Source organism: Mya arenaria, chromosome 11 (assembly GCF_026914265.1).
Source record: "Mya arenaria isolate MELC-2E11 chromosome 11, ASM2691426v1".
In the NCBI taxonomy this organism is placed as follows: domain Eukaryota; kingdom Metazoa; phylum Mollusca; class Bivalvia; order Myida; family Myidae; genus Mya; species Mya arenaria.
In genome coordinates this window covers 19,762,676-19,778,936 of record NC_069132.1, presented here as the reverse complement: position 1 = coordinate 19,778,936, position 16,261 = coordinate 19,762,676, and the positions used below count along the sequence as shown (strand labels likewise).

At 37.2% G+C, this 16,261-nt stretch overlaps 1 protein-coding gene across 1 annotated transcript; it reads left to right on the top strand.

Annotated features, from left to right (window-relative positions):
- Window positions 1-224: 224 nt before the first annotated feature.
- LOC128209886 (uncharacterized) lies at window positions 225-15,223 on the top strand. Its single transcript, XM_052914144.1, has 7 exons — window positions 225-298; window positions 5,056-5,358; window positions 5,771-5,889; window positions 6,368-6,491; window positions 6,874-7,376; window positions 8,284-8,433; window positions 12,257-15,223. Exons 2-7 carry the CDS (start codon window positions 5,074-5,076, stop codon window positions 14,310-14,312), a joined length of 3,237 nt encoding a protein of 1,078 aa, XP_052770104.1. The 5' UTR covers window positions 225-298; window positions 5,056-5,073; the 3' UTR covers window positions 14,313-15,223.
- The last annotated feature ends 1,038 nt before the right edge of the window (window positions 15,224-16,261 follow it).

The window sequence follows — 16,261 nt, the reverse complement described above, 5'->3', positions numbered from 1 at the left end:
ATACTTTAGTGTAAGTAAAATAATAATAGCACGGACATATAAACCATGTCCGTGATTATATGAAACATAAATCATGTAGTTTTAAACAAAATGTCAATTTTGAAGAAACCTTTCGTAATCAAAACCCCTTTCCGCAGATTAACTTTATTTTCGCGAAAATAGCGATTTTCGTATTTTAGTCATACCGGTCATAACGATCTATGTAAAATGAGTAGCTTCCCTTTGTAAAATCTTGCCATTTTCGATTAATTTTTGTCCAAGCGTCGATCAAATTCCATGAATGTTGGTGCCATAATTAGTGAGTAAATCAGATGATTCAAAAACATTTTAACATTTATAATTATAGCTGGCTTATTTTTTGATTCATGTTAACTGTTTCTCATTTTCAGTTTTACTTACAATGTTATTTCTCGCACTATTCCTGTCAAGCTCACTGCTGAAATTAGGTCACTAGGTCAATGTGATGATAAAATAATTCACCTATCTAATGTTTGTCCATACAGTGCGGATGACACAACAAGGAAATTAATTTTAACTGCAAAAAGCTATTGTCTTACACAGTAACAGTGAATTTTGTGGAAACCCAAGTGGTTGGACGTAATGATCTCATTGGGTCTGTCAAATTCCAGTCAGTCAACCCAGGCCACTAAATAAGATTTGGTTTGGATAACATCCTTTTAAAAGTAATGGTAGTGTAGGTAGGCTTTTTTATTAGGCTTTCAGGGTTCCCGCTGGCGATCGCCATTGTCGCCATTTGCGACAAATTCGCAAAAGTGGCGACAACTTTTCAAATTTGGCGAATTTATGGCGACAACGATTTTTTTTCTAAAATATTTTCTTTTAATGACGTAAGTGGTGCCCATGCGGCCTGCATGATAATCAATTCTATGACTGTCATAAATCATGCGCATCTGCTGGTGCGACAACAAAAATTAATCCGATAATTAGGGCAAGCATCACGCCCAGTCAACACCTCGCTAATTATTGCAGAATTTTATTGCTTTCACGGATAAACAATGACATCCTTTAACTGTTTATGTCTCTTATTAGCAAACAAGGTTAATATTTAGCTCAACAGCTTTGTTGTTATGTAATTATCGTGTTAGTTTTATAAATGCAAATCATGGAATTTTATGTTGTCGGAAAGTCATGTGATATGCAAATTTTGTAATGACGTTTACGCGCTAAAAATAGATTTGCTTTCAGTTTTGTCGCAATTTATAATTGCTATAAATGCAGCATTCTAAGGGTTCAAAAAGATTAACAGAAATCATTGGGTATGCTTACAAATACTTAGAATTAAACCCCATTTGATAAGGCTTCTAATAAGTTGGCTGGGGTAAAGAGTAGGTAGACGAATTTCTATTAGGAAAGTTATGGCACTAGTTTGACAATGTATATTTCTTTGAGTTTCCATTTATTTTGGAATTGTCTCATAAATTCTTAATTGCAGTCTTTAATGCTATGACACTATTGTATGCAGGCATTAGACTGAAATCAACATATTGATGTCTATGTCACATTTTTTGCAATATTTTCATATTTTTTTATTTATATACTAGTCCATATATACAGTATTTTGTCAATAGATTAACTTGTGCTTCATTTACAACAAAATGCTATATTTTTGCACGACAATGTGCTTATTAAATGCAATTTAAGGCTCTTTAAATGCTTAAACCCCATCAGATTCAGGGAGCTTCGCCCCCTTGGCCCCCACAAGGGCGCTGCCCTGGAGCCGTAAGGGGGCCTTTCGCGGCCCCCTTAACCCCCCCCCCCCCCCGCGAAAAAGTGGCGACAACTTTTTAGAACCCAGGGGGAACCCTGGCTTTATTTAAAATATTATAGGGGAAAAGACATCGCTAAAACATCGGTCCAACCGTCCTGACCACAGTGATTTGGTGGGAATTGGTCTAAAATCATAGACGTGTTATACAGGATTCTTCCAATCCCTAACGTCTAAACGGGAATGTGCAAAAAACGGGGGTGTTTTAAAAATATAAAAATTGTTTTAAGTGAAGTATTTTATGGTTGAAATTGATCATAAAGAGTTATATTAATATTTTACCATGTAAGTGAAATGTTATTTTGCACTGAACAAACATGTAATGCATTAAAACAAACTGTTTACCTTTCCAATAAAACGAAAGTTGACTGACACAGACAACAATTATGCGAAGGGGAACAACTCGATACAATCGTAATAACTCGGCCTCCTCCGACAAAGCTTCGAGATAGACCTCGTTAAACAATCGTAACAACTCGGCCATGGCCTAAATGTTCCGGGCGATTTAAAACTGTGCCCTGAAGCCTTGCAGGTGCCCTTCATGTATATATCGTTATGTTTTGACAGAATGAAATGAAGAAAAGCCGTCAAACTCATAATTATAAGTTGGATATTTATTTTTTGTGTATGTAACTAATATAAAATAACATTATCTGGTAATATTTCTTGTTTTTATGATATTTTATAGACGCTATATGCTTTAACCCGGAATCCTGATCGGAACAACTACCCGCTTTTGATACTAAGCAATTTGTATGTGAAGGATTTGCCATATCAAAAATCTAAAAAAAATCCGTCAACGTACAATTATTTGGACTAGGTGGGAATAAGCTGAATTTTGACCTTTACAAAATTTAGTGACTTTTAACCTATTTTTTAATTTTTTTTCTTCAGATTCATCAAAGGGGTGTTAAAGTGCAGTAATTCATAGTTATTTTATGCTAGATCCTTGGAAGGAGTGACCCCTTTGATGAATCTGAAGAAAAAAATATATATTTTAGGTTATTTTAGGTTAAATGTCACTAAATTTTGTAAAGATCAAAATTCAGCTCATTCCCACCAAATCATTGTGGTCCTGACCGGTAAATTTTGACTCGGTGCGACTAAATTTGTGATGGGGTCGGTTCGTCTGACCGAAAATTTTCACGGCCAGATGTTAAAAAAATAAAGAAGATTTAATCTTTATCAAATATTAAACACCGCTCAAAAGTAAGGATGATTTTTTTGTTTAACATAAAATCAGGTTTTTACCAAAGATATTGTCAAATAACCATTTGTTTTACGAATCTGATGTCCTTTTCCGGAAGTGTAGATGTCGGAATGTGTACCACATATCAAAAAATGGCTGCCTTACAATTTTATTCAGGGGCAAAACCTGGCAAAAAAAGAAAGGACAAAGCAGATGAAAGCAGAAAAAAAATCAAGATTACGTTATTTGTGTTCAAGTTTAACTGATTAATATCTAAATATGTTTTTATTTCTTGTAAATGTAAAATTAGCAACAGAGGGTTTGAAAAAGCAAGTTTTCAAACAAAAATTGTCGGACTGGCAAATTTTCTTTCGTACCGACCAAATATCAGAGTCTATCAGTCGGAATGACCGAGCCTTTTTCTGAACTTTCCTGATGTTTGGGGGAATGGTGTTTAAGTCGTCATCATTTATCAGTATACATGTATATTTATTTAAACTACATATAAAGACACTACTGAAGACACTGTTTGTTTCAGTGTAATATATAGCAATTTCGTTTGTAAACCTGATGAATATCAAAAGCAAATATTTCACTCTTAGGTAGCTTTTCATGGAATACAGCTTTAAAGACGCACGCTTACTCCCAGATGTACCACAACAAATACAAATTTACCGAAGAGATGACTTAATATCGAAAACAATGGTCCGTATGAAGGATACCGTGTTTGATTTGAAAGAAAGCTGCAACAAACACAGTATTTCTATATTATGGGGCAATAGTTAATCACTTTAAATCTTTTAGGAACCATTAGTCATATAATATTTGTATGTTTTCAGCTTCAATTACACGATTACAATATTGTTATTAGTAATTAATAGTTTTCACACATTCACAACTATTAAGTCTATCACTCAAAGTTTATATTTGTTATACATGTGTAAGTTAACTGCCGAAATAAATTATGATTATTGAAACATTAACTATGGCTTGTTTTTTGTTACAAGATACAAGAATCTTTATTTAAAGTCGGGTATGTGTTAACAAGAAACATTAGCTCAATGAGCTATTTTCCGACTTGAATAACAGACATGTTTACATAACATATCAAATAAAATAACAATGAGCTTGTGACCTGGAATTAAAAGTATATATGTTAAAATGAACACATAGTGGAGCATGCATATAAATAGGAAAATAGGATTAGAGCATCAAGAACAGTGATAACACCAACAAGTTTTCCCGGCTGTACGGCCAGTCCACACGTGCACGGTTCAACTAGTTGATATACCACTGTAAAATGGTTAGTTGTTTCAAAAGTATAACTTAAAGGGTAATCATATACATTGAAGTAGCAAAATATTAAAGGGAATAACAGCTTTGTACATCGATGTGTAGTTTGTAAAAAACAACCTTATAATTAATCTAGCATGATAGGAAAAATCCTTTGAAAGTATTACTTAGAGGAGGTATGATATGTATCATGTTATTTTGATATTACACCTATCACTGTAAAAGAATGTTAATTGAAAAAGTAGTCTTAACACCTAAACAAAATTCTTGCCGAAAGAAAAACGCAAGTAGTTGTATGTGTTCGACAGATTTTATATAAATTTGAACAATCATAATTAGATATTTGACCATGTAATTTAATTTAATAAGTTGTTATTTTAGTCAAAGAAGTCCGCTGAAAGCTGAAATCTTTTCTGGTATTTGAATGCCATATCTTGTTCCTCTTTAAAGTAACTTTGGTTCACTATAGCCCAGACCCTGGAATACCCACTCCTAGAGTTCATGAGTCAAGTCTTTATTAAACAGACCAAAGTGTACTAAAATACTTTTGTTAGCTTTGAAATCAGATATATAACATCTCGAAAACACTTTAGTGGTGTATGCTTAATGATATTAATAAGTTCTGTAATTATGCATGTCTTGTTAGAAAAAAATGGAGACTGTCTAGGATTGTATTCTATATTTTTTCCAATTTTGATAATTTATGACTCGTTTTTGCCCGTATTATACTGATATCAGACTGTTTAAAAATAAAGACGCTGCTGATTTATTTATTTTCATCATGAAGGAACTTACAGTTGTAAGGATGGCTTCCCCATTTGCGTCTGCTGTATGTCTCAAAGATGAACCAGTTGAACTTGAAGAGAATTCAGGGTCTGATGACCATCTTCATGATGAAAAAGCCAACTCGTGTGGGGAAGCATTTCCAGAAGCGCTTGAAAAAAATCCAGCGAATGGAGAAGAGAGTATGATGGATGATAATAGTGATAACACCGTGGACGGTTACGACCATGGATTGACATTTGAACAGGTCTCTGAGGAGGAACTAGGAAGTGCTACAGAGGATGGCTTTGGTGGACGATTGTTTCAGGTATGAACTGGCATTGAGTTGTAACTTTTAATTCCCATTATATGGTTTCAAGTTTACATAAAGGTCAATAGTGCGATAGTTTTAACTAATATACTTAAGCCTCTCAAGTGAATTATACATTGTGTATGCTATGTGTAATTTTTATGCCCCCTTTTGAAAAAAGTGGGGTATATTGTTTTGCACATGTCGGTCGGTCTGTCTGTCTGTCTGTCTGTCGGTCGGTCGGAATACCAAATGGTTTCCGATCAATAACTTGTTTCAAATAGAATCAGTACAAGTTATCAGTTTGATTTCAAAGAGTATAAAACTAATTAATGACCAATCACTTCTTTTATGAAACAGTTTGTTAATATAACATGAAATACATGTGACCAGTAATTATTTATTTATTGAAGCTATTTTATCACTGCAGATGTCAGATGATCTGAATGGTGATGGCGAACAGAAAAAGCCAGGCCGGGATAAGATAGTTGTGCTCAACAAGGATACCCCGTACCGTGTGAGGCAGGGACCAGACCCAGCCCTGCTCAAGTATGTCTGTTATATATATTGATTCTGATATTATCGACATGGAAGAAATGTTGTCAATATCGAAGGGAATGATAAGTTATATTTTTAGATGTATCTTGAGTTTCTTCTGAAATTTTATTAACTGTTAAGTTATTAAGGTATTAAGGTTACAGATTAGCCATTTAATTTCCTCTTTTCTTTTTCAAATATGTTATTTATAAGCCTTATAACTTTATAAGTGTCAGTAAGGTATGGGTGTCTGCCTGTCACCAAGGAGATATTCCAAACATTAGGTTCAAAATAACACCAGAACCAGATTTTGCGGGGAAAAATTGATTCATAGTTTATATTATGTGGTCACCTTGTAACTTTCAGATTCCTCACATTCAAGCTAACAAAAACAGTATGAAGTAAAACTAAATTGGTGTCATTAAGTATTATTATGTATACATTATGAGCGTTTATGAGCGTTATCGTCAACCCCAACGTTTGTTTACAGGTACTCGTGTAGCAAGTGTGACAAGGGTTTCCAGTTCCCATATCAGGTGCGGCGCCACATGAAGGCCATACACGAGGGCAAGTACCCGTACCAGTGTGAACAGTGCAAGAAACCGTTCACATCTGTGAGTAGAACTGGAATATGTTTATAGAAAATATATACACATCTTTTTGTACTCTAACAACTTGCATATATGTAATAGAATATACCTTGTAACATTTTCTAATTTTGTCTCTGACACAAGGTACGTGTATGCCATGATTTATTTATTATATGAAATGTAAGCCCCAATCTGACTTGGAAAAAGACTACAGCTTTATGCGTCAATCTGCAATAAAAATGCCCTTGCGGGTATGTCTAGCATTTTTGTCTTAAATTTGTTGAAAAAATACCAGATCTGATTGAACACTATGTCTGTTACTTTCTAAGTGGTTAAAGGGCCAGTCATGGGAATGACACACTTTGGCAAGGGCTAATCATATAGTATTTCCAACGTTTTATTTCAGGTCAGTTCCTGGAAGGATCACATCACATACGTTCACAGTGATTTGCGGAGGTTTGTCTGTGACCTATGCAACAAGGGTTTCAAGATGTCAGCAGCCCTGAAGAAACACAGGCAGGAGTTTCACGAAAAAGGGGCCAAAATGAGGTTCCAATGTGAATATTGTAATAAAATATTCTCCACCAAAACTAACCTTGTCAAGCATTTTGTGGTACATAGTGAAGACAAACCATTTGAGTGCCCAACTTGTGGGAAATGTTTCAACCGTAAGAATAATTTAAGTGAGCACATGGTCATTCACTCGACAGAGAAGAGCTTTGAATGTAAGGAGTGCGGGAAATGTTTTAACCGAGCATACTCGCTGAAGATCCACTCCCGTAACCACCTGACAACGCGACCATACCGCTGTGAGTTCTGCCCGTCGTCTTTCAGCCAGCTTGGGGCACTCAAGTCACACCGTAGGCTGCATACCGGGGAGAGACCCTTCAAATGTGAATTCTGTGACCAGTATGTATATGTCATGTGTATCATTTATTTATCTTAGTATTTATCTTATTATTTTAGTTTGGTAAAAGTGTGTTTTAAAACCTGTTTAAAATGTCTAATTTTATTAATGGTTTTAAGGTTTGTAAATGATTTTGTCACAATAACATGATATATAAAATGTGGAACTCGTTTTCAAACCTTTTATTAAAAAAAACCAAACAACATATTTCTGAATGGCACTATATTGCTACATTTGCCAAAATGTTCAAGGTCAATGCTCCTCCAAAAAGAAACAGAAAGAGAAAAAAAATCAAAGGTGATTTTTTTTACCTAGGTAGGGAAAAAATAAAGACTTCCAGGTGAAGAATGGGCCAAACTTCATCCGCTTAAAGGGCTGAAAAAACACAGTATTCATTAAATTACTTTGACCATCTCTGACAAACAACCTTAGATAATTGACCAAGTGGAGTCAGGCTCCCATTCATTTCATGTCAATATGCCTCTTGACCATTTGTAATTGTCATTATAACATTTGTTCTCATGCTACCACTGACAATACGCACTTGTGTAGCAATGCCAAAGACTGAAGAAAGCTATGCAAAACCTTTATTCTTGACCATACATCAATAACCATTTAAGAATTACACATAAAATGTTGTACAAATGCTAACAGTGACATGTGTGTCACTTATCCATAACTCTTGATTGATTTATTGTTGAATTAATGCCCTTGATGAACTAAAATAGCAAACAAGCATATATTTTTTAACGCAATTGTACTTTTTCTGATATTTTCTTTTTTGATGTACATTGTTTAAAGGATTGTAAATTAGATTTGCAAATAAGAAGAAAGTAGTATGGCACAGCATATGACCTAATGTTTTTTGTTTTGTTGTACAAGCTGAAACTGAAATTACCTCTCTCCCAGGGCGTTTGTTCAGCAGGCGACGCTGCAGATCCACGTAAAGCGTCACAAGAAAGAGAAAGATTTCCAGTGTCCTTTCTGCCCCAAGTCGTTCTACATCAACAGGTGCCTCATCGAACACCTTCGGGTACACACTGGGGAGAAACCTTTCCCGTAAGTTTGGTGTCCATCTGTCATGTCATTGATATATCAATAAATTTATTACAGTATTTTTTACCTTTAAGGGTATAGTAGATCTATCCACAATGGAAACTATGAATTCTTATTGATGCCTGTCAAATAATTTTTACGCATAAGTGTATTGATTGGGTTAATTATCATTATATTAAAAGCAGGTTTGAATCTTTTACGATATGGTCTTGTGTACTTGCCTTTAAATATAGATTCTACCATATATAATCAATAGTTGGCCAGTGGATAGAAGGATTATTTTACATGTCTTAAATTTATGGCTGCAATCTGTATTGTTGTAACACTATTTCAGGTGTACATTCTGTTACACTATTTCAGGTGTACATTCTGTTACACTATTTCAGGTGTGTCTGTAACACAATTCCAGGTGTGCCTTCTGTAACGCTAGTTCAGGTGTGCGTTCTGTTACACTATTTCAGGGTTGCACTATTTCAGGTGTGCATTCTGTTACACTATTTCAGGTGTGCGTTCTGTTACACTAGTTCAGGTGTGCGTTCTGTTACACTATTTCAGGTGTGCCTGTAGCACTATTTCAGGTGTTCCTGTAACACTATTTCAGGTGTTCCTGTTACACTATTTCAGGTGTTCCTGTTACACTATTTCAGGTGTTCCTGTTACCCTATTTCAGGTGTGCCTGTAACACTATTTCAGGTGTTCCTGTTACACTATTTCAGGTGTGCCTGTAACACTATTTCAGGTGTGCCTGTAACACTATTTCAGGTGTTCCTGTTACACTATTTCAGCTGTGCCTGTAACACTATTCCAGGTGTTCCTGTTACACTATTTCAGGTGTTCCTGTTACACTATTTCAGGTGTGTCTGTTACGCTATTCCAGGTGTTCCTGATACACTATTTCAGGTGTATCTGTTACACTATTTCAGGTGTGTCTCCTGTTACACTATTTCAGGTGTGTCTCCTGTTACACTATTTCAGGTGTTCCTGTTATACTATTTCAGGTGTTCCTGTTATACTATTTCGGGTGTGTCTCCTGTTACACTATTTCAGGTGTTCCTGTTATACTATTTCAGGTGTTCCTGTTACACTATTTCAGGTGTGCCTGTTATGCTATTTCAGGTGTATCTGTTACACTATTCCAGGTGTGTCTCCTGTTACACTATTTCAGGTGTGTATCCTGTTACACTATTTCAGGTGTTCCTGTTATACTATTTCTGGTGTTCCTGTTACACTATTTCAGGTGTTCCTGTTTCACTATTTCAGGTGTGCCTGTTATACTATTTCAGGTGTTCCTGTTATACTATTTCGGGTGTTCCTGTTACACTATTTCAGGTGTTCCTGTTACACTATTTCAGGTGTGCCTGTTATGCTATTTCAGGTGTATCTGTTACACTATTCTGGTGTGTCTCCTGTTACACTATTTCAGGTGTGTATCCTGTTACACTATTTCAGGTGTTCCTGTTATACTATTTCTGGTGTTCCTGTTACACTATTTCAGGTGTTCCTGTTACACTATTTCAGGTGTGCCTGTTACACTATTTCAGGTGTTCCTGTTACACTCTTTCAGGTGTGTCTCTGTAACACTATTTCAGGTGTGTCTCCTGTTACGCTATTTCAGATGTGTCTTCTGTTACACTATTCCAGGTGTGCCTTCTGTTACACTATTTCAGGTGTGCCTTCTGTGACACTATTCCAGGTGTGTGTTCTGTTACACTATTTCAGGTGTGCTATCTGTTACACTATTTCAGGTGTGTATTCCATTACAATGTTTCAGGCATGCCTGTTGTACTATTCCAGGTGTGCGTTGTGTTACACTATTCCAGGTGTGCGTTCTGTTACACTATTTCAGATGTGCCTTCTGTTACACTATTTCAGGTGTGCCTTCTGTTACAATGTTTCAGGTGTGCCTGTTATACTATTTCAGGTGTGCGCTCTGTTACACTATTTCAGGTGTGCCTTCTGTTACAATGTTTCAGGTGTGCCTGTTATACTATTTCAGGTGTGCGCTCTGTTACACTATTTCAGGTGTGCCTTCTGTTACAATGTTTCAGGTGTGCCTGTTATACTATTTCAGGTGTGTCTCCTGTTACACTATTTCAGGTGTGCCTTCTGTTACACTATTCCAGGTGTGCATTCTGTTACACTATTTCAGGTGTGCGTTCAGTTACACTATTTCAGGTGTGCGTTCTGTTACACTATTCCAGGTGTGCATTCTGTTACACTATTCCAGATGTGCATTCTGTTAAACTATTCTAGGTGTGCGTTCTGTTTCACTATTTTAGGTGTGCCTTCTGTAACACTATTTCAGAGGGCCTTCTGTTACACTATTTCAGGTGTGTTTTCCATTACAATGTTTCAGGCGTGCCTGTTGTACAATTTCAGGTGTGTTTTCCATTACAATGTTTCAGGCGTGCCTGTTGTACTATTCCAGGTGTGCCGGTTGTACTATTTTAGGTGTAGCTGTTATACTATTTCAGGTGTGCCTGTTATACTATTTTAGGTGTAGCTGTTATACTATTTCAGGTGTGCCTGTTATACTATTTTAGGTGTAGCTGTTATACTATTTCAGGTGTGTCTCCTGTTACACTATTTTAGGTGTAGCTGTTATACTATTTCAGGTGTGTCTCCTGTTACACTATTTTAGGTGTAGCTGTTATACTATTTCAGGTGTGCCTGTTATACTATTTTAGGTGTAGCTGTTATACTAGTTTAGGTGTAGCTGTTATACTATTCCAGGTGTGCCTGTTATACTATTTTAGGTGTGCCTGTTATACTATTTTAGGTGTAGCTGTTATACTATTTTAGGTGTGCCTGTTATACTATTTTAGGTGTAGCTGTTATACTATTTTAGGTGTAGCTGTTATACTATTTTAGGTGTAGCTGTCATACTATTTCAGGTGTGCCTGTTATACTATTTTAGGTGTAGCTGTTATACTATTTTAGGTGTGCCTGTTATACTATTTTAGGTGTAGCTGTTATACTATTTTAGGTGTAGCTGTTATACTATTTCAGGTGTGCCTGTTATACTATTTTAGGTGTAGCTGTTATACTATTTCAGGTGTGCCTGTTATACTATTTTAGGTGTAGCTGTTATACTATTTCAGGTGTGCCTGTTATACTATTTTAGGTGTAGCTGTTATACTATTTTAGGTGTGCCTGTTATACTATTTTAGGTGTAGCTGTTATACTATTTTAGGTGTAGCTGTTATACTATTTTAGGTGTAGCTGTTATACTAGTTTAGGTGTGCCTATTATACTATTTTAGGTGTAGCTGTTATACTATTTTAGGTGTAGCTGTTATACTATTTTAGGTGTAGCTGTCATACTATTTCAGGTGTGCCTGTTATACTATTTTAGGTGTAGCTGTTATACTATTTTAGGTGTAGCTGTTATACTATTTTAGGTGTAGCTGTCATACTATTTCAGGTGTGCCTGTTATACTATTTTAGGTGTAGCTGTTATACTATTTCAGGTGTGCCTGTTATACTATTTTAGGTGTAGCTGTTATACTATTTCAGGTGTGCCTGTTGTACTATTCCATGTGCGCGTTCTGTTAAACAATTTCAGGTGTGCCTGTTATCTTATTCCAGATGTGCCTGTTATACTATTTCAGGTGTGCGTTCTGTTATACTATTTCAGGTGTGTCTGTTATACTATTTCAGGTGTGCCTGTTATACTATTTCAGGTGTGCCTGTTACACTATTTCAGGTGTCCTTTCCTTTACAATGTTTCAGGTGTGCCTGTTACACTATTTCAGGTGTGCCTGTTTCACTATTTCAGGTGTCCTTTCCGTTTCAATGTTTCAGGTGTGTCTGTTACATTATTTCAGGTGTGCATTCTGTGCCTACAGAACTGCAGTGAAACAGAGTTTAAATCACCATCTACGGAATGTCCACAAACAGCAAATTGGAGTGACAGATGCTAAAGGCTTCCTGATCCCGGAAAACATTAACTATGATACCTTGATTAAAGTGGGATTCGTACCAAGGAACTGCTCTGACAAAGAAAGTTACATGAATGAGACGTACCTCTTTGTAGACATAGACTGGCGAGGCATGCAGTCTGATTCAGAGGGGTTAGCTAAGCTGATCAAGGATAAAGAAACAGCCATGTATGAAAGTGCTGAATACAAACTGGATCACGTACTTCCAAATGATGTTGAGGTTAATGTTAATGAAAGTAACGAAAATGAAAGTGAAAGGGCAGCAAAAAATGCAAAGTTAGAAAGACGGAGGCAGAGGAGAAGGGAGAGAATTAAGGCTAAAAGACTGGAAGATGCTAAAAGGAAGGAAGAAGCAAATAATGTGCCCAATGGGAGTATTAAGAAGTGTATTGAAAATGCATTAGCAAATATTACTGAGGAACCCTTTAGTTTGTCTGACAATGTTGGGAATGCAAATGTTGTACTGGAAGAGGTAGATGATATTAACTACAATTATGTTATAGATGATTTGAATAATGATGTTGATAACGAAAATTCAATAGAGATGGACACACAACATGATGACAACTCTCGGAATGATGAAGAGAGCAATGTGACTGAAGTTGCTAATAAGACACAGGAGGTTGTCAATGAAAAGCAAGCTACGGATACTTCTGATAACTCTGTGGAAATTGGCCAGAAAGTTGATGCTGAAAAAATTGAATGCCTTGCGGAGGAGATACTTTCAAAGCATTTAGGACTTCTAATGAACAATTATGATCCAAGTTTTGTGGAAGCGAAATTTAAGGCAATAGCCTCAGAGATCAGTGTCAGTGTATTAGAGATGTATTCCGATACTCAGAAGAAAACAACAGATATTGTGAATAACATGTCAAATTTGCAGTCTGTGACCAGCGCACCACAGTCGCATACTGCTATAAAACAGGAGCCTGATGACAGTTTCAATGATCATGACAACAAGGTCAGAAAAAGTGTTCAGAATTGCAAAACTCTTGAGTGTAAAAGTCGTGAAGATATTGGCATGACCACAAAAACCTCCAATTTAAAGTCTGAGACAATTGGTGCTATTTCAGAAACTGCCAAAGAACATAAGGTGGAAACAACACCTGACTTCTCGCCTCAAGTGATAGAGACTGCTTCAGTATCAGCATCAGAAGACCAATCCCAGTCATATCCGCCGCCTCGCTTTCAAGCGGACAATGCCCTATCGCAGGCAAATAATGATAACAGTTTGCACACAAAGGGCACACAGTGTGAGTATGACCGACCCTCATCCACAGTGAGAAGCTACTCCTCCAAGCCCACATCCCCAACTAGAAGCTACTCCTCTAGTGCTCGCTTGCAGAGCATTATTGCGCAACATCTTGGATATACACAAAACTCACCTACACCAAAACAAAGTCATGTCATAATAAAAAGAAGAGCTCCTCTTGTCAAAAGGCCTGTCATATCGACAGAACTTCCCAAATCACCTCTTCAGTCAAAACATTCAAAGTTATTCTCAATACTGACCTCAACTCTGGCCTCTCCTGCCCAAAATGGGATGATACCGTCATCAATACCAGTGACAAAATCTCCACATCTAGCTGAAAGAGGAAGCCTCAATAAGCTTACACTATCCGATTATCTGAATGCACCTCTGGCAAATCAGGCAAATGGTACTCTAACGAATGCTGTAATTGAGCCTTCTTTACCAGGAAAGTCAGCCACTACCTCACTAATTAAAACTGAGCCTCTATCTGAAGCCAGTAGGTCTAGTCAGCACCGAACCTCAGGACCGGAAGGTAACAAGGAGACATCTAACTTTTGTTACCCTGAAGCCAGCGGGTCTAGTCAGCACCGAACCTCAGAGCCGGAAAGCAGCAAGGATGCATCTAACTATGGTTACACTGTCAACCAACCAGGACCATATATAAAAGAAGAACCCAAAGATGATTATTAGTCATGAATATTAAAACAGGGGTTATAACACCTGACAACTGTCAATCGTGAAAAATAGCCGGGTGTCAGTTTGAGCCAGAGAAATTCATGCCCAAAACAAGGTTAATGGGCTAAGATTCTTTTGAAATTGTTTCCAAATTTTTGTTTGTTTGCAAGTGTCAAAAGAAAGTGTGGAGAAAACAAGGTTTTTCCATCAATACTATCAGGTCTCAATCCTGATTTCAACTTTACAACCCCTGGTCAAACTAGACATTGATAATTATTTATGTTGTTTATGAACTGTTATGTGATTATTCTGTCAAAAGTTTGTAAGTCATTTAGGGTTTTAAAATAGCTATCCATTTATATTTTAGTGTAAAACTTAACAGTGACATTCATACATCTAACTTATGTTTCAAAAGCTTCAGGGAAATTCAATGTTGATTGTTTTAGACAATTTTGTGTAGTCATCTAATGTAAGGAATTTCCATAGGTTGTGGAAAGTTTGCCATCATTCACAAATTTTACATAATTTATTTAAAAGGGTTTGCCTTTAAGTTTAATAATTAAATTCACACTGAATAGTTTGTATTTTTGCTTTAAATTAGATCTATGAAAGAAGTAATTAGTAATAAGAAGTATACTAATTTTAATATTAAACAACTTTTATTGTTATATAATGTAAATAAAATGATGATTATTTTTGAAATGGTTTTTAAGTGGGTATTATAGTACATTCTTTCATAATTGTTTTACTGATTATGTATGTTTTAGTATAAACCTCCATGTTGTTTTCGTTGTTGTTTTATTGATTGTACCCATTGTTTATAGCTATGTTAGGTAGTAATTGTTGTTCCTGCCATTGCCAGTATATTTTATCTCTGTGAAACTGTAAAATGAATAAAATTGTATGGATTATTACACAAAGTCAGAAACCTGGGTAGTTTATTAATCTCAATTTTAAGATAACACACACTTTCAATGCCAACGTTAAGTAAGTACAAATGTAATTGACTGTCAACCAATGGTCGCAGCAGACACTAGACTGTCAACCTAGGGGTCGCAGGAGACACTAGACTGTCAACCTAGGGGAAGCAGCAGACACTAGACTGTCAACCTAGGGGTCGCAGCAGACACTAGACTGTCAACCTAGGGGTCGCAGTAGACACTAGACTTTCAACATAGGGGTCGCAGCAGACACTAGAGTGACTAGACTATAAACCAAGGGGTTGGGGTGGATTCGTCATAAGACACTAGACTGTCAACCTAAGGGTCGCAGGCGGACCTGTGGTCTAGTGGTTAGACACTTGGCTGTTCTTGACTGTCAACCTAGGGATCGCAGGCGGATCCGTGGTTTAGTGGTTAGACACTTGACTGCCAACCTAGGGGTCGCAGGGGGATCCATGGTTTAATGGTTAAACACTTGACTGTAAACCTAGGGGTTGCAAGCGAATCCGCGGTCCAGTGGTTAGACACTTGACTGCCAACCTAGGGGTCGCAGGCAAATCCGCGGTCCAGTAGTTAGACACTTGACTGCCAACCTAGGGGTCGCAGGGGGATCCATGGTTTAGTGGTTAAACACTTGACTGTAAACCTAGGGGTCGCAGGCGGATCAGTGGTCCAGTGGTTAGACACTTGACTGCCAACCTAGGGGTCGCAGGCGAATCCGCGGTCCAGTGGTTAGACACTTGACTGCCAACCTAGGGGTCGCAGGCGGATCCACGGTCCAGTGGTTAGACACTTGACTGCCAACCTAGGGGTTGCAGGGGGATCCGTGGTCCAGTGGTTAGACACTTGACTGCCAACCTAGGGATCGCAGGCGGATCCGTAGTCCACTTGTTAGACACTTGACTGCCAACCTAGGGGTCGCAGGCAAATCCGCGGTCCAGTGGTTAGACACTTGACTGCCAACCTAGGGGTCGCAGGCGGATCCGCGGTCCAGTGGTTAGACACTTGACTGCCAACCTAGGG